This window comes from Nelumbo lutea, chromosome 2 (genome assembly GCF_056320005.1).
Source record: "Nelumbo lutea isolate HS-2025 chromosome 2, American lotus-T2T, whole genome shotgun sequence".
NCBI classification, from domain to species: domain Eukaryota; kingdom Viridiplantae; phylum Streptophyta; class Magnoliopsida; order Proteales; family Nelumbonaceae; genus Nelumbo; species Nelumbo lutea.
This window is the reverse complement of record NC_142685.1, coordinates 92,696,445-92,715,980: the sequence shown is the minus strand read 5'-3', so window position 1 is coordinate 92,715,980 and position 19,536 is coordinate 92,696,445. Positions and strand designations below refer to the sequence as shown.

General features: G+C 38.4%; 1 protein-coding gene across 2 annotated transcripts; it reads right to left on the bottom strand.

The window, feature by feature from the left end:
* Nucleotides 1-2,310: 2,310 nt before the first annotated feature.
* LOC148871981 (DNA-directed RNA polymerases IV and V subunit 5B-like) lies at nucleotides 2,311-19,388 on the bottom strand. 2 transcript variants are annotated; one of them, XM_088973581.1, is made up of 4 exons: nucleotides 18,867-19,388; nucleotides 16,671-16,856; nucleotides 5,402-5,515; nucleotides 2,311-2,795 (listed from the first exon to the last, which is right to left on the bottom strand). In XM_088973581.1, the coding sequence occupies exons 1-4, from the start codon at nucleotides 19,110-19,112 to the stop codon at nucleotides 2,718-2,720; spliced, it is 624 nt and encodes a 207-aa protein (XP_088829707.1). In that variant the 5' UTR covers nucleotides 19,113-19,388; the 3' UTR covers nucleotides 2,311-2,717. The 2 variants fall into 2 exon arrangements, with proteins under 2 accessions (XP_088829707.1, XP_088829706.1); XM_088973580.1 differs by having other exon boundaries at nucleotides 2,311-2,784; nucleotides 18,867-19,321.
* Nucleotides 19,389-19,536: the final 148 nt, after the last annotated feature.

Sequence of the window (19,536 nt, the reverse complement as noted above, 5' to 3'; positions counted from 1 at the left end):
TTATAGATCAAATAATTATTTTGCATATTTTATTCTAAAATTTAAAAATAAATAAATATCAATGTTTTAAAACATAGAGGTGTTCCACTACTTAAATGCGTGAAGCATAGTTCAGAATGCAAGAGGTGTAGGCCTCTCGAACACAAGGAGGTGAAAGCTTCCTTAAGAGGAGGAAGGAGGAAGGGGGGATTTCATTTTTTTTTCTTTATCTTTAATAAAAATCTTTTATAATAAGAACAATAAAAATGCATAACAATTGTTAAAAGCGGGGTCTTGTCGAAGCGAAGGCACGAAGTGGAGCAAGACCCCCCCTAACTCAAAAAAAATAAATTGGGCTACATCAAAAAGGGGGACGGGGGGTGTGGGGGGCGAAGCCCCCGAGTCGAAGGGGCAGGGGGCAAACCACTTTCTTTCCCCTAATATTTTCTAGCATTGGCTGAAAATGTAAAAGAATTTTGAAAAAACATATTTATTTTTGCTCATTTTTTCACAACCTTGAAAAACTTATTGAATCTTGCAAATTTATAGATGTTTTTGGCAAATTTTCACATGATTTGAGTCTTTAGAAAGGTTAAAAAGCTTTTTGAAGGGTTTGGGAAAGAAAGAAGGCTTCTGAAATGGGTTTAGAAGCCCTCTTTCGAAGGTATTTTTATTTGCGATTCTGCCACAGTAAAATTGTACTGTATCGATTGATACGCTACCGTATCAGTAGCATATCGACCGATACGGTGCCAAAATGCACTAATACTCAATGATACGGGCACAATACAGCATCGATACAACGAATAGATACGAGACATTCAATTTGGTACCATGTACCGTGCCGAACACTTGCCGAAACGATACGTATTGGTCGATACGGGCCGATACGTGACGAAATTTTGAACCTTGGTCAACAAACCACTAACCCGGGCAGTTGAGCCATTCAAACTGTTCAACGGTTTTGACCGTTATTTATTTATTTAGTTAGTTATTATATTTTTGTCAAAACAAACCGACTATTAGGTTTGAACGGTCGAACTGTTTGACCCGGGAACCAGACCCCTAGCCAGTTCGTTCTCCTAGTCGATTTCAAAATCCTTGGTTTAAATGCCTTGACATGCATATATATAATTTTTACAATGGGGAATCCAAATGTAGTCAAATGGTTTAGATTATTGGGTTTTATACTTTTTATGCAATGGGTACGTACAACCCAACCCATTTTAATTATATTTAATGGGTCATTTTATCCAATTTCAACCCGCTAAGTAAATAGGTGGGTTGGGTGGACCAAATGTCTTAGGACAAAAAAAAAATCACTTCAACTATTAACGAACTTGCAACTCTTCTTAATTAGGATTATAATCAGGTTGAATTCAGATCAGATCCCACTAGGCTTGTTCATTTGCTCAGACATCTAACATCTAAAAGTGCAATAATTACATTAAGAGGTATATTAGTATTGGTGAACTTTTCTTTCCTCTAAACTCTGAATGCAGAGAATGTTCTAAATTCTGAAAATTGTCAAACATCCATTTTAACCCCATATATGAGAACTTTTGTTTGCTTTTCGAGGGCATCATTAGAAAACAAAAAATTGTAAAATTCCACTTTAAGAGATAAGAGATAAGAGGCAATGAACACCCATTTTCCTTTTAAAGTTACAAGATTCCTCTCAAGAGATGAGAATTAAGAGGAAACGAGCATGTATCTAAACCCAATCAAAACAATAAGCTCAGTTTGGCATGAGTACAAATACAAATATGTACAGTGCAAATACATATAAAATAATACAAAATACAAGGTTTATTATGTCCTACATATTCATATTTGTAATTTCCAAACTGAACCTTAAATCCAAAATTTGATATATCAAACTTATATTGGATTCAGATTTAATCCAAGGCCAACTTATTGTACTTAAAATAAAGAAAAAATAGAAAATTTGTTTTTTTAACTTATATAATAAGTTTATATAAATATAAATTATTAAATTTATTAATACTAAACTTTATATAATTGTATATAATATCATATATATATATATATATATATATATATATATATATATATAAAATAATATTATTAATTAGACTTGGACTTTAATCAAATCAGATAGGTTAAATTCACATATGATCTAATTATTAATTGGATGTAAGTTCTAACATTGAAATCAAGGACAATCGGATCAGATGTGGAAGAAGGTATTAGACATTTAGACTCCATTGACAGCCCTATTCTGAATCACTGAAGAGATAATGCAACAAGTCATTCAGTTCAGTCACTAGGCTGTAATTAAACAGTACCAAAGATGTAAAACTGTTAATGTAACATAACGTTGGACTTCATTAGTAGGAATTAAAGATCAATGTGTAAAACCTTTCCAGTGAATCCACAACTTTTTGAAACATGACATTGAAAGCTCAAACCACATTTCCATGCCTGATGACTACACCATGTTGAATGTATTTGCTCGGTAGCGACCAGAGAAACAGCAAAATTGTTCATTCTCAGAACCAGATAAAGAGAACTTCCGAGCAAATTCTGATGCAACAGTAAAATTGTTCTAGAAAAGGTAACTTTACATATTCTCTAGTATCTATAGCTTAACTTAAAAGTTGATATACACAGCCATACAAGTCAGAGATTCATCCGAACTGCAAACCATGATAGGCATTAAACAACACAGCGGTAAGTAACATGTGAACCAGTAATCTCACCACTGTAGATAACTTTTACCACTTGCCCCTTCTCAAGTCCATAGTATCGAGCAATTGCATCACTCTGTAGCATTCTAGGCATCTGCAGAGCACCTATCAAATATCAGTTTGAGCAGTTATATATCATAAATATGAATCGAATAAACCAATCTTTTTCAAAACCTGTCATATCTTTAATTTCTCACACAGAACCAGGAAACAACTTTAAATTTCTTTCCATATAAAAAAATCTGAGTGACAAAGGATTCACTATTTCAGTTCATTTCTGTTACCATAGAGATATTTTCAAGGCCTTTTCAAACATAATTTTCAAGGTTCCAAGCAAGGCTAGGCGACAGGGGGCACCATGTCACCTAGTTGCTGCCACCTAGGTGATAGATTTTTTTTTTTTCTTTTTTGAATAAAAACTATGAATCCTAGGTAATTTCTTAGGTTCTATAGCAAGCAGCAACCATCTTTCACTATTAAGAATATAGAAGTATCCAAGAGCTGCATGTAAAAACTATCTTGGCCATTAAGCAAGGTGACCCTTCATGAGTGCCCTCCTTATTACCCAGTGTTTCAAAAACCGACCAGGAGGCAGAACCGTTTTTGCCTCCGGGTCACAGGTCACAGGTTCGACCAGGCGGGTCAGACCATGCCACGTCAGCCATATGAAAATTCAAATATATATATGTGCGTGTGTGTGTGCAGTGAAAATTTGATGCATTTCAGGGTATGCGCCTCGCCTAAGTCCTAGGCGCAGCCCTTTGAAAAGGCACACGCTTGGTGCACCTGATGCGCCTTGCGCCTCATCCCAGGCGTGCTCCTTTTGAAAATTTGATGCTTTTTTGCTTTTTTGAACATAGCAGCTGGGCCGGAGCTCCGCTCCCAAACCCCCGTGCCACGCCCCTCGAGGCAAGCCCAAACAAGTCCACTTTAGGTCTAAAATTCTTAGTTTTCACACAAAAAAATAATGATTTTATAGTTTTAATTGCTTTTTAAGAAGACATTTTATCAGGATGAAATGTTGTTCATTCATTCATCCTAATAATGTCTTCTTAAAAAGCAATTAAAACTATAAAATCATTATTTTTTGTGTGAAAACTAAGAGTTTAAGACCTAACGTGAACTTGTTTGGGCTTGCCTCGAGGGGCATGGCACAAAGGTGGCTCGTAGAATCCAGAATGTAATATGTTTTACATTACATTAGCCACTTGAAATAATGCAACTGAGTGAAAAAAGATATTAGAGGTTTGACTTGCTTGAAAATGCTTTATATGTTTGATTTTATTTTTAAATTCTCATTTGAATATGCTTTACATCTTATGTTTATGTATTTTAATTTTAGATAATAGGTTTTCTAAAACATTATTTTAAAATTTAAGTTTATATTTTTATTAATACTATGTTTAATATTTTTTTTATTTTTTGGCATTTTTTTTAATTTTCTGACTTTTTTTATTTTTTAGCATTTTTTTTATTTTGCGCCTTGCTTCAAAAAGGCGTGAGCCTCGCCTTGCGCCTCAGGCGCAACTTGACCCCTATGCCTTGCGGTTTTAAAACTGTGTGTGTGTGTGTGTATTGATATGTATAAACATGTATTTTATCAATAAATAATGTATAATTATGTTTTACATGTAATACATGAAATGTTTTATATTTAATTTATATTTTTTTAATTCAGTTGTAAATTTTTTAATTGTAAAAAAATATTAAAAATTGCAATTTGAGGCCAAAAAAGGGTTTGTTGGAAAAAAAAATAATGGGGGAGGCACCTTGGGACGGATAGATTTCAAAAAGTTACCCAAAACCAAAAAAAAATCACCTCAATCGAACACCGGAGTGCAAAGTTATGGCCTCTTTTAGTTTGCATACACAGTTAGTATGCAACCTGCAACCCGCTCAGTGGGTCGAATGGATCAACGGTCCAACTGTCCAGGTCAGACGTATTTGACGAAGTCAACAGTTTTTTGACCTTTTCTGGGTTTTACTCAAACCGGACCCAGAATCTTGATTGGGTGACGATTCGAGCGGTTCAACCAGCCAGGTCAACAGTGGATTGAAAACACTGCCTAGGCATCACCTTGACAACTATGTTTTCAAAGTCACACTAAGCTAGAGATGGTTAATATTGTGTATGACCCTTTCTACTTTTTTATGGCCAAAGCAAAATGATAAATAGAGCACAAACTTCTTGATGATTCAAAGTAATGAAAGACTTGTCCCCCCCCCCCCCACCAAAACACAGTTTGGTGTAAAGGAAAAGATTGACAATTCTGAAGCACAAATGACTTCTTTACAGCAGTAAACAAATGGTTTTGAAACTCTATCTTAACAGGAGTAATGGTGATCCTTGAAGAATTCCACTTCGATTATTAAATGGAGAGGGAAAACAACCTTCGAGATTCAAAAATGAACAAAACAACCGGTGAAGAAGAATCATGATCTAATCAAAAGAGTACATTGGCTTCTTTGTCCGACACTACTAAGATTGGGTGTCTGCTCTTGCAATATATATTTCCACAATGAAAGCACAGCACACTGCCTAAATTCTCTTCAATTGTAGAATTGATATTATGAAAGAATCAAGAAAAAGTTGCATATGTGCTTCTGTATTTGAAACCAAAGTAGCACTGCAAAAATAATTTAAGAAACTCGTTCTTCACATCTCAGATAACATGCAACTTTCATAAACAGGGTTGAATAGAAATATTGACCTGCTTGTCCTCCAGGCTGTACTTATTTAGTAGCTTTTCTTTCTCTTCTGGAGTCAGAATTTCATGCTTTGGTTTCAAAACATGTTTTGTAATATTGATCAATAAGTCAGTAATCTGCAAAAGAAAACAAGCCATAATTAGAACATACTAACTCAATAGAGCTTGAAAAGGAAAGAAGGGTGAAAAGGGTGGGGGCACAAGGTCAAAAGCATACAAGGCTGATATAAGCATATACCTAATTTTAAAGGTAAGAGAACCAAAAAGTACTCTTTAAATCTAAAGAAGCCAAGAACAAAAAGAGAGAACTCATCTTTTCTTCTTGTTAATTATTTTTTATCAGTAACAGAAACTTGATTAATGTGACAAAGGACATTTAGAAACAGCTCAATGTTGACAAGCAAAATTGGCACAAAATTCCTACGAGGACCAGGCAGTCCAACAAAACTTTGTTTACTACGTCCCTGGCTAGCATATCTGCTAGGTTGTTTGCAGACCTGGGAATCCATTTGAACGAGTGCCGAGTGGTTCATTGTGGATATCAGTAGCTGGATCTCTTTTATGATCTTATCCTTTTTTAGTAAACCTCTATCATCTTATCAAATGACTTGGGTTCCACAAACCTTGATCTTCAGATGTAAACCATCCAATCACAATTTGGAAGTTACCTTCAATGGACAAATCAGTTCAGCCCATTTCTACTCAGTCTGAGACCATTGGGAAGTGCTAATATTTCAACTTTCAAAGTCCTCCAGCTGGTATGCAAGTAATTTAGCAGAAGCCATCAAAGTTGAGCTTCAGTTTACAGATTTCTGGCTTTTCCCAATTCCCACTGTATCAGAGAGGGTTGTCTTCTTGGTTTGTGACTTCCTACTGTCTCCCAACCTGAGGATGGTGTCCATTGAAATCCCCTGGAATTCTTCTCTTGTTGTTAAGTTAAGCAATGTCTCATCTTTATAGATAGGTTTTTTGTGAAAGTGTGATTGTGTGAAGCTCCCACTTTCTTTTTTCTTTTTAATTATTAACCATGATTTAAATGATCTTTTCTCATTGTATGATAGAAGCGATCTTTTTTCATGAAGATGCTAAAAAGGAAGACCAGTTCCCTGCAACCAAGAGAATTTTGAAAGAGAGAAAAGAGCAAGACTGACAACAAATATCATGGTAATACAACTCGAAAATAACACAGAAAGTAACCTCCCTGGCCTCTTGCCCCCAAATACAGTAAGAGAAGAAGTTTCTTTCATAGTTGACCTGTTCATGCGCTGGGCTTCAGGATCAGGTTTACACACTCAGGCTTGGAGCCAGCCCATGAACAGGTCGATTTCCTAGGGATTTCCTTCAATACAGAAATAGATCACAAAAATCTGACAATTATCTCCCCAAAGGCCTCCTAATATCTGAAGGACCACAATTATCAAATGAGCACTGCTGAAATAGGGTATTTTATGCTTCAGCTATAGTGCAGGGGTATTATTGTCATTGTACTATTATATTATGTCACACTAATAACATATTATGTTGCAACAGTGGGACCCTCCAACACCTGATTTCATCAAGCTGAATGTTGACAGGAGCAGTATTGGTAATCCAGGCCCTTCCGGAATAGGAGGTGTGCTAAGAAATGACGGGAGAAATCTTGGAACTGTTCTTGGGACCAATTGGGGAAGGGAATTCCACAAGAGCTGAGCTTGAGGCAGTTCTATATGGTTTACAAAAGGCAATGGAGTTAGGCATTCGGTAATTGATAATCGAAGGGGACTCTAAAGTGATCCTAAGCTGGCTGAGAGGAAAGGAAGGGAGTCCTTGGTGCTTCAGAAATCTGTCAAAAGATATGCAAACTTTAATCCGGTGGGTTCCAAGATTGGCAAACAATTTAGCAGATCAATTAGCAAAACAAGGGGTTAGAAGAGAACAGACTTTTTGGCTTGGTTGTACTCCTAAATAGCAAATTTCTGGGTTTATCTTTCTGTTTTTTCTCCTGCTTTTTCAAGGGTAGCCGAGGCTACTCTCCATTGTAAATTTCTTCTATTGCAATAAAGCTTTCTCTGATTTTACTGATAAAAAAATAACATAACAGTGGGGGATGCCACCAAACCCCCAAGATTCTTCTATTCTTTTCTTCTCCTGTTTTACTCCTCCCTTCTCTCTCTTCATCCTTATTACATGGTATCAGAGCACTTTTCAAGGTGATATGAACTCTGTTTTTGACCTCCACCTAGAGTGTAGATTGAAGGGCTGATCACCTGAATTGCAGAGGAAGGCTTAGAAGCTCTCAGACTGGTCTAAACTCTATTTTTTCTCTTCCTCTTCATATTTCTTGGTCGCAAAACCAATAAACATTGGTAGTGGTGACTGTTCTGTGATGATGGGAGTGTAGAAACCCATTATTCATCCAAGAAATCCGGATCATGTGATGTTCTGGGTGCTGGGTGTATACCTGATGTTTCCTCTTCATCTTGGAGTGTTTGATAGGTCTGGGAACTAAGCCTGATGCAGGTGGATCACTCTAAGGAAACCTAGAAACCTGTAAAAGCTGCAGTGAGTAATTTTTTGTGCTGTTTCATAGACTGAGATTGGTTCCATCCCTGTCTTTTGGCCTGTTTAGCCTCTCGGGTGGTAGGAAGAAATCTGTAAATGAGTACAGCAGATTTCCTTCAAGACGGTGAAGGATTTTTGTGATACCCAAGGTCTGAATTGATGTTTCCTGGTGGACTCGAGTGTTCTGTGTGAGCTACGGATGCTGTTTTTTCTTTTTGTTTGGCATTAGAGTGAGTGTGAGATTTCTGTTACTTGCTGTTTAGCATTACAGAAAGTGTGATTGTTGATTGAAAGTAGTTTGTGTGGATTGTTTTGTGGTGTGCACCATTTTTTGTTATTGGAGCCTGTGTAGGCCACTGGTTGTATATTCTTATTGGTGGACTGAGTTATTTATCAGTGTTTACTTAATTTGGTATTATGGCAACTGAAGATTCAGCTACATTTGGTTTCACTTCCACCCCCTCTTATAGTTAGTAACAGCATGGAGAGTGGAGAACATTAACTTCCCTGTAGCCATTACCCCCCTACATGGATGCAACTACTCGGAGTAGTCCAAAGGTGAAAACTGTTCATAAGGAGGGAAGCTCGGATACTTGGATGGTGAGAACAAAGGAAACTGAAGGAACAACAACTGGTGTGGGGCCTTTTTTTTTGATAAATGAATAATGATTTTATTACTTAAGGAAGTAAGTATACATTCACCACTAAGAAGAGGCACGAGATGTTACCTCCCCTTAGAGATGAGAACATAACCACACTCTTAACAGGATACAATCATAAGGTAGCCCAAAATAATTCATCCCTTGAGACCCCTTGTTTAGCCAAAGAATCAGTCAGCGTTTGTTGATCTGCTAACCCACTGAAAACTGACTGGCATGTTTCTTGTGAGCCACTTAACTTTCTTGAGAAGATCCCTGTATCCCCAGAATACTATATCTGGATTCAACAGCCATCCCACTACCACTTCAGAGTCTCCCTCAACTATCAGATTTTCCACTCCTAGTTGGTTAGCAACCTGTATTCCTTTTACCACAGCCAGCATCTCAGCCCTTGTGGAATCGCCAAATCCTACTAGACCTGAAAATAGGGATAGGATGTTGCTGTCCTTATCTATTAAGGTCCCTCCTATCCCCAAGGGTCCTGGATTACCTTGACTGCTCTCATCAAAATTCAGCTTTACCACGCCCTCTGTAGGAGGTCTCCAAACTGCCTTTGATCTATTCTTTTTGGAGGCTGTGGAAGCCACCTCTACCCAACTTTTCCGAAGATCATCAAAAGAGTAATCCCTAAACAAATCTGAAGTTTTCAGCCAAAGAATTGTTGTCCTTGTCAAAATACATTCCTTTACTTCTTCAATGCTTCTTTCCTGTTCTTGGAATATTCTAGCATTCCTTTCCTCCCAACTAGTCCACAAAATGGCTGCTTTAATGCACTTCCACATTAGTTTCCCTCTCTTAGTTGACCACCCAAAAGTAGATGGATCAAAAAGTAGATTTACTTCAGAGGGCAAGTTCCACCTGCACCCAAATAACATAAAGACCCAATTCCAAATATTAGCAGCGAAGGAACAAGATAACACCAAGCGGTAGCAATCCTCATCATGTTCTTTACACAAACTACACTAATTTGGGGAAAAACAAAGATAAGGTCTATTAGCTATAATGTTGATCTTACCATAGAAAGTTTCCCAACAAAAAACTACTTTTTTTTAAAAGAACAACTCATCAGAACTTTTACAAAGATCATTAAAAATTCTAGGGCTGTCAATGGTACACGAAAATCTGAGACCCGATCCGACATCCGATCCGATTATCTTGGATTCAGATGATGTATATATGTAATCGGATCGGATTCGGATTTGACCCCATCCGGTCCGATTAAAAACCAAATCCAATTATAATATAACATTTATTAATTTTAATATATAATTTTATATAATTAATATAAAAATATATTCTATATATTATATTATATGTGAATTTATGTATATAATAAATTTAGTGTGTTATATTTATATTAAATTATTATATATAAAGGTTAAAAATAAATAAAATTTTCAATATTTCTAATATTTTAGAACATTTGTAGCGGAGCCAGATTAAATCCGAATCCAATCCGAGTCCGTTAGGATTCGGATTCGAATCCGAGTCTTTAAATCCGATCAGATTCAGATGTATGCTATCAGTAATCGGATCAGATGTGGAATTTTCTGCATCCGATCTGATAACAGCCCTATAAAATTCTATTATTCCTCTCAAACCAAATAGTGCTGATCACTTCGCTGGAATGGTCCTCCAAATGATTTTTGCTCTTTTTGATAGACCCGGAATATACCAACTGAGAAGAAGTTCCCGAATCGATCCTGGCATCACCTAGTTAATGCCCACCACATGCAAGAAATGAGACCACAAATCCATGGACTCTTCCATTTGACCACAAATCCCACAATTTAGGTTATCCAAAGTGATTCCTCTTCTCATCAAACTGCTTCTTGTTAGACATTTGTTTAGGGTGGCAGCCCAAACTAGGAAATTGACTTTGGAAGGGGTAGAAGGGATCCAGATTTGTTTAGATAGGAAAACAGAGTCTCCTGTAGCAGTTAGACCCTCTGCAAAAGATTTAACTAAGAAATTCCCATTAGCCTTCCATTTCCAGATCCAAATATCATTTACTTGGGGATTGAAGATGAAATTATTCAGGCAGCTAAGGAGGCTCATTACTTCCTCCACCTCCCAGTCCCGAAAAGCTCTATAGAAGTTAGGCTTCCAGACCACTTCCCCTCTCATTAGCTCAAAAGATTCAGCCACCGTAGCCTCTTTGTTCTCAGCCACTGAAAAAATAAGAGGGAACTTTTCCTCTAAAGTTGTTTCATCATGCCACCTATCCTTCCAGAATCTAATTCTGTCCCCCTTTCCCATCTGAAAGCCCACACCCTTCAGAAAACTCGGGAGCACTTTCATTATAGCCTTCCACAAAGAGCATCTATAGGAAGGAAGGTTAATTGCAGTTGTCCAACCCCCCAGCTGAAGGACATACTTTGCAGCAATGAGCCTTTTCCACCAACTGTTTTCTTCTATGCCAAATCTCCATAAGCACTTCCCCATTAGAGCAGTGTTAAAAGTTTTCAGTTTTCTTAGACCCAAACCACCTGAACTACGTGGAATACAAATCTGATCCCAGGCCACCAAGTGAAATTTCCTCTCATCTTCCCAGCCTTTCCATAAAATATCTCTTTGCAATATTTTCAATTCTCTTAGCCACTCTACTCGGAATAGGAAAGAGGGAAAGATAATCAGTAGGAAGGTTTGCAAGTGTACTTTTAATCAAAGTCACTCTTCCCCCTTTGGAAAGGTATTTTGTCTTCCCATTCACCAATTTTCTTTCCATTCTTTCTACAACAGGCTCCCAAATTGTTGAGGATGAGCTTTTTGCACCCAGATGAAGACCAAGATAGCTAGTCAGGAGGTTATCTATTTTACATCCCTGTACTTCCGCCCATTCTTCCAGCCCCTCAATTTTGCCCACCGGAATGATAGAGTATTTTCTTAAGTTCATCTTCAGACTAGTTACTACCTCGAACCAGCTGAAATTCCCAATTAAAGTTTCCAGCTGAGAGAAGGAAGCACCAATGAAGCATAAAGTATCATCAGCAAAGTGAAGAACAATTACCCTCTCACCACCCTGAATTATCTCAAAACCCTCTCATAGGCCTGCCTGACTCGCATGGTTGATGAATTGGGTCAGCACCACCATAATACATAGAAAAAGCAGGTGACAGGGGGTCACCTTGGCGGATGCCCCTTGAATTTTTGAAGAAACCAGAGGACTTTCCATTAATTAGAACAGAAAATTTAGGGGAAGAAATACATACCTTCATCCAGTTTCTCCACTTCTGACCAAAATTCATTTTTCCAGAATGAAGTTCAAACATCGCTGGTTCACATGGTCATAGGCTTTCTCAAGGTCAATCTTACATAACAAACCTGGTTCTCCTTCCCTCCTTCTAGAGTCTATTACTTCATTCGCCACCAAAACACTGTCCAGAATTTGTCTTCCGCCAACAAACGCACATTGATTTTCTGAAATTACAGATCCCAACACCTTTTTAAATCTCTCTGCAAGCACCTTTGCAAGAAGTTTATAAAAACTATGCTGCAGGCTTATCGGTCTGAAATCTTTGAGGTTGGTTGCTCCTTCTATCTTAGGGATCAAAGTAATGAACGTAGTATTCAGACTCCTTACCAGAGATGCAGAATCATGAAAATCTTGGAAAGCCTTCAAGATATCATCCTGAATGATATTACAGCATTTCTTATAGAACAAATTTGTTAGCCCATCTGGCCCCGGGGATTTATCTGTATCCATCCTCTTGACAGCTTCCAATATCTCCTCTTCAGGGAAAGGCTTCTCCAACTCCCTTTTTTGACTATTGTTAAGGGTCTTGTATTGAACCCCATCTGGCAGAGGCTGGCGCAGCCAAGGATCCTTGAAGAGAATTTTGCAAAAATTGGTGGCAATTGACTGAATATTAATCATTTGATCCCCTATCTGCCCTTCATGTTCCAACCTACTTATGTTGTTAACTCTGTGTCTGGCATTTTCCATTCTGTGAAAGAACTTGGAGTTTTTGTCTCCCACCTTCAGCCATTGTATCTTGGACTTTTGACGCTGGCGTATTTCATCTTTGTAGGCAAGTCTATCAAAGATAATCTTTGTACCCTCTCTCTTTCTCCTCTCCTCTTCCGAAAGACGCCTCTGTTCTCCAAGATTATCCATTTCCTTAATCACATTCAAGCATCTCTTCTTTTTTGAGTTCTGCAGATTGAGCTTTTCCTACCTTCCAACTCTTTATGACAGATTTCAGTTTTCCCAGTTTCTTAGCGAGAACGAAGGAGCTTGTACCATCCACCTGAGTTTCCTTCCAGTTTGCTTCAATTAAGTTTAGCAAATCCTCTTCTCCAAGCCAACTGTTATCAAGCCTGAATGGAGCATGTTTGTTTACCTGTCTGCTAAACACCAGTTTAATCAGACAGTGATCAGATAGAGGCCATGGAAGAGCCTCTTGCTTAGTTCCCAGGAAAGAATCCTCCCATGTGGATGAGATTAAAAATCTATCTAACTTAACCAAAATAGGATCTTCCTGGTTATTTGACCAAGTAAATTGCGCACCTGAAAGAGGCAGATCCACCAGTTCAAAGTTGTTCATGAAATCTGAGAAATCCCTCATGGCTCTAGTACTTCGAGTGTTTCCTTTCTTTTCTTCAAGAAATCTGATGACATTGAAGTCGCCGCCAATCACCCAAGGGACTGTGATGTTATTTCTCAATTCTGCCAGCTCCTCCCAGAAGATTTGTCTCTCCCTATCTGCATTTGGTCCGTACACATTTGTAACTTGATAGCATTGACCCCCTTGTAACTCAAACATTACAGTTACAGAGAAATCCCCCACAGTGTGAGAGATCTTATTAAATTTTAAGGGATTCCACATTGTCAAGATACCCCCTGCACTCTCCGCTGCTGGTTTCCCCACCCATTTCACCTCCCCTTCCCCCCAAATAATTCAAATTATACCTGCATTAACCCACTCTAGTTTTGATTCTAGAATAGGAACTACCCCTGCCCTCTCCCTTTTTAAAACATCACTCATCACCATTCTTCTTCTCCCTGACCCCAAGCCTCTCACATTCCAAGAAAGGAATTTCAGATCCATCAAAATTAAAAAAAAAAAAAAAAAAAAAAAAAAAAAAAAAACAAACAAACAAACAAACAAAAAACTTTCTTAATTCTTCCTCCTTCACTCCTTCCCTCTCTATCACCCCTCTCCACTAAGCCCCACGAAAGACACATGGATTCTTTGACATTCTTTCCTTTCCCTCCTCCTTTCTTCACATTTCCTTTCCCCTTCTCCAAAATCCTCCTCTCAATTCCTTCCAAGTAATCTATCATTTCCAATTCCAGACCTTCTACCGAAACACCCAAAAACTTACCCAGACTCAGTAATTTCGACATTACCCAAATTTAGGATTCTTCCAACCATTTGTTCTTTTCTTCCATTGAGGTACTAGTTTCCTCCTGAAGATTACATTCTGCCTTTCTCTGCTCTTTATTAACTCCCAGAGGTTGTGAGCACGAGCCACTTCCATGTTGATAGAAAGAGGTTTGGCTAACATCCTTCTCTGTGAGTATCCATTGGACAGTTTCCCCCACTCACCTCTCAAGGTTCAACAAGAGGATTTTCCCCCATTTCGCTCTTCTTTTCTTTCTCTGCAGTCTCTTCCTCCATTCTTTCTACGCTTGCTCCCTGGACTGAATCTTCACCGCCTTGGTTCACCACCCTTTTCATAACCCTTCGAGGACCAAGGTTCTGATTCGTCGAGGACTGGGCTTTTGTTTCCCAGCTTTTAATTGTTTTGCTCCTGGATTCTATTGTATCTGATATCCTATTGGGCCTCTCCCACACCAATGGCCCAACCCTGAACAAATCATTATCCAACCCCTGCATATCCCTTTCAACTAATGGACACCCATTCTGTTCATCCGGGTTTGGATCGTGGGTCCCCGCCCACCTTTGTTTAGTTTGTGGGGCCTTATACTGGGTGTCAGAGGAATCCTTCCCTGACATCATCTTTAAGCTATTTTTCTCCCGCAATTTTCCTTGAGATTGGCATGTTTAAGTCATCTGTCTTTGGTTCAGGCCAGACACCCAACTCATAAAGGCAGTCTTTTATCAGGCTTTTCAGAGCAATTAAAGCTTGTTCCTCTTCATTTCCCAAGTGTGAACTTTGCTTTAGAAGATTCTTTCTTAAATCAATCCCACCACTGGATTAGCCATCCTGACTTTGTATCTGAGGCCTACCTTGGTTCCTGTGGTCCTTTTTTCCAGTCAATTGGTTTTCCATACACCCCGTATCCAGCATAGTTTTCCTCATCTCTTTCTTCCTTCCTTCCGGTGACTTTCCAATCACCGATTTATTTTCATCATAATTAATAATATTCAATTTTGACGTTTCCGGGCCACCAAACTCCTTTAATTATTGGCTTCCGAACTTCTCCTCTTCTAATCTCCTTCTCAAGCTAGCACTAGGCCAGTTATCCTTCCAAAGCCAGACTGAAAACATAACTGCACCTACCGCTATCTCCACCTTCTCCGGAATAGAACCCCCCTCCTTCACTCTAATTGTTACCCACTCACAGGTTCGAAGTTCCTCCGGCATGTTGTCAGTTCCAAGAAAGCCTCCACAGAGGTCCCCTAAGGCTTTCATCATGCTTGGACGCCATAGCATCAATGGCAGTTCAAACGCCCTGACCCAAGTTTCTTCTAGATGGTCTTCTTCACCTTCAAACTCAGGAAAGTAACATCCTGAGTAAGAAGCATGGAGTTGTTGCCAAGTCTAGTGATGAAACAGAATACTGGGTTATGGCACATGGGTTGTAGAAGTGTTGTGGATTAAGAATCTGCTAGGGGAACTTGGATTTGCAATTAACAGTCCAATATCTCTTTATTGTGACAATAAAGCAACTATCAACATTGCTACAAATCCAGTTCCTCGTGACCGGACTAAGCATATTGACTATTGAGGTTCATGAACATTTCATTTGAGAAATGCTTGAAAATGGTGAAGCTTGCACTCCCTATGTTAGTACTAAGGATCAATTCGCGGATGTACTTACAAAGAGTCAAAACACTATGCAACACAATGATTTATCTTGCAAGTTGTGCCTGTTTGATATTTATGGCCCAACTTGAGGGGGAGTGTTGTAATGTGTGCTTATTTGTGTAAGGGCTTTGGTACAATCTAGTTCAATATAGAATCAAAGAAGGGGGAGAGAGAGAGAGAGAGAGAGAGAGAGAAGAGAGAGAGAAATGAATAGAAAATTGAGAGGCTGGGCTGGCGGAGCCCCCTTTCTTATATGTATTAGGATGACAGCATCATTACACAATAGTAGATGAAGGGACATAATTGCCCTTATACACAAATAAGTACACGTTACAACAAGCACCAAAATCAACCTTTAGCATCTGCCCATTATTGCCTTTAATCCTTGCTTTTGTCTTTCTCACTAAGGAGAGATCATCATTCTTCCTTTGTCATGCTCTCTTCCTAGGTTGAGGATGATTAACACCACTTTGAGGGTATGGGTTATCATCCATACCCAATCACTACCATACACCTTAGCTTGTTTAACCACTTCACAAGGCACCATCTCAGCTCTACACAACCCACATCGAAGAAGTTTCAGTCAAGGTTTCACCAAAATAGCATATGTTACTAGAGTTAACCTAGAAAAGCATGCATCATATCAGCATACATGATCCTCTAGACTTACCAATCAACAACAACAATAATAATGGTAACGACACAAACTTGTCAACAATATCCAATGCATATACCTTATAGTATACATTATCCTATAGACTTACAAATCAACAAGAACAACAACAATAATATAGGCATCAATTATTTACATTTGAATATGCATTAATAAGTCTCCCAACTTTGTTGTCTATTTACTTCCAGAGGAAGCCATTGGTGTACTAATCTGCCATTATTCAAAATCAAATCCAACACACATGTTGGCAGTTTTTTCAACAGTCAATATACCAATAAATACTTGGTTTACTTCAAAAATGTAAAAAACAATGACATTAAGCTAAGGCCTAGGTGAGGAAAAAATGCAGAACCTAAATACTGACGAGGTAATACAAAAAAAATGTTATGAGGTAACTTACTTGGAAAAATTCAACTTTACATGGGAATTGTTCAACTTCCTTCCGTGCTTGGGGCAATATTTCGCTTTGCAAGATCAAGATCACCCGGGTGGGCCAGGAAAGTTCCTCTTTCCCAGTAATCTGGTTCCTGATCCCACGTGCAATCCTGACGTTTATCTTATCAGTTCCACAAAAGACCACCAGAATCTGCAATTGGATTGATGATTTGTATCACTTAAATAAAAACTAGGGATGACCCCAAGATATATTTTATAATGTGAGCTCCAAACAGGAGTACTTAAAGGTAAACGTAATTCAAAGTAAAGAAGCCTAATTTTTTGCAATAGGAACTTTCTTCACTAAAACAAAACTTGATTACTGATTTACCTTGCATGCTTTATGGAGTAGCTCCTTTGAAACCCTAAAGTGATTCTAGGTCTCACTGAAATGATTCTTAGGGATTTTATCTTGCTTCTCTCTCTATTATGTATTATTTTCTTCAAGCCTTAACAACTATTACATACATCTAAGATCCAATAGGAATGAATTCAAGTGGGTATATTATAGGATCTTGACAAGAGATGTATGAAATTTCAAAATTCTAATGCTTCTTAGACTTCTCCACTTTCTCTCCAAAACTCCTGTCATTCTCCTTGGAACTCGTACACAAACTGTTGAGGCTACCAACCTGATTAGGATTCACTCCACATAACTCAATACTTAAAACTACAATACTTCAGCACAAAACTCCCTCTAAAACTCAAGTTATTTAAGTTTCTCACTTTCTCTCTCTTGAGAAAGCCTGAAATTTCTGAGATTCAAACCAGAATCTCAATTGAACCTAACCTGCACATCCTAAGCACCCTTCCTAAAACCCTATACTAGCCATAATCTCCAACTAATTCCCTTCAATTAAAAAGGAAAGATCAAAAAGGATCTTGGGAGATGGAGAGTTGTATCCATGTATATATTCATCTGAGTATTTGTATATGTGCATCATGGCAACACATAGCTGCTTCACATGACTCTTTAACTTTTCATATAACATTCTCTCCAAGAAAACCAAGACACCAACAAAAAGCAAATAATGTCATTTCTGCTTGCAACTAAATCCATGCCAGCCAAGTCCAATACAATCATGTAAAGTCCTAGAAATTACTCAAGATACCCCCTTGGGTTTCCTATTTTCAAGAGAAAATTCAACTCTCTACACCATCCAAATCCAAATCAAATGTCTTCTAAGAATTATAGAACAAAGCCATCCAATCTCCTGAATCCGGTAACTTTCAAACAACCATACATCATCATCATCCATGCCTTATCCCAACTATATGGGGTCGGCTACATGACTTTTGTTTTGTCAATCCGTTCTATTTAAATCATATCCATTGTTAAGTTATTAATACTTAAATCATTTCTTAATTCTTACTACCCGTATCCTCTTTGGTCTACCCCAACCTCTTTTAGCACATTAAATCACTTCTTTTAATTGGCACAATTGGTGGTCTTCTATGCATGTGTCCACACCATCTTAGTCTTTGCTCTCTCATTTTATCACCTATTGGAGTTTCTCCTAAGTTCCTATGGATAACTTCATTTCTAATCCTATCCTTTCTATTTTTTCCATTATCCATCTTAGCATTCACATTACTGCCACATTCATTTTCTGGACATGTTTCTTGGCTGCCCAACACTCTACTCATACAACATAATTAGCCTTACAACTGTTTTATAGAATTTTACTTTTAATCTAAGTGGTATTCGCCTATCACATAAAAGTCTAGATGCACCCCTCCATTTTGCCCATCCTACTCTAATTCTTTGGTTGGCATCCTCCTCACTCTCTCCCTTGTTATAAATTATTGAATCAAGGTACCGGAAATGGTTACATTGAGTTATCTCTTGGTCTCTAACCCTAAGTGTATCATGATTTACCGGAAATGGTTACTTTTAAAACCTCTTGTTTCTACGCCATTTGTCTGTAAACTTAATTTTACATTTAATCATTCATTAGTCTCATCGATTAAAAGTTAAAACAATATCATCCGCAAACAACATAACACGCACCATGAACCTTCTCCCGAATATAGCCAATTCATCAAAGGGCTAAGTGCTGAACCTTGGTGAAGACCCATAGTAACTTTCAAACAACCATATATACAACCTTAAAGCTACACAGAGATAATAATAATAACAGAAATAGAACTTATATCATACCTTCTGGGAAGGATCAGAGAGGAGCGAAGCGGAGACCCGGATGCGTTCGAGGTCTGGTTTTTGGCCGTAGGTGGAACGGAACTCCTGGAGGGAGCAATCGATTTCAGAGTCTGGGATGTCGTAACCTCGGTCCCTCAGCATCTCCAACACAGTCCTTCGAGCCAAGTAGTATCTGTGGCTCTCTATGCTCCCATCGTCCACCAAGCAGCATATGCAGCTCTTCCCTTCTCCATTGTTCGCTTCCATGTTTCTCTTTCCTCTGAATTGGAGGGAAATGTGTACCTACTACGCCTTGCCAGTTACCAGCGTGCAGAGAAAGCGAAAGGGAAAATAAAATTACAACCTTGCGCGCGTAGCTCTGGATTTGTACAGCCTTCGCAGTTCGCAGCTTTCCTTCTCCATGGATTTGTACAGCAAAGGCTGCGCACTCCGTGAATCCGAGGCGGGGTGATCATGGGACGGGCCTGAAGTATTGGAGTCCGGATCTTCGGACTTCCTACCCACATCCCTGCCCACGTCACCAATTCTAGACATGTGTCTAAGAGTACCTCTTCTTTACATGTGCAGAATTGCAAACGAAGTAAACAGAATGTAATGGGACGGACGTTAAGTCCATTCTGTCAAAACCCAGATTTCACCCGTTAACCCAACTAATATTTTTATCTAAAAA

Coding starts and splice junctions, on each gene's coding strand:
- LOC148871981 (XM_088973580.1), bottom strand. CDS start 19,112: ATGGAAGCGAACAATGGAGAAGGGAAGAGCTGCATATGCTGCTTGGTG. Junction 16,857..18,866: donor TCTCTGATCCTTCCCAGAAG/GTATGATATAAG, acceptor ATCCAATTGCAG/ATTCTGGTGGTCTTTTGTGG. Junction 2,785..5,401: donor ACAGCCTGGAGGACAAGCAG/GTCAATATTTCT, acceptor GGTGCTCTGCAG/ATGCCTAGAATGCTACAGAG.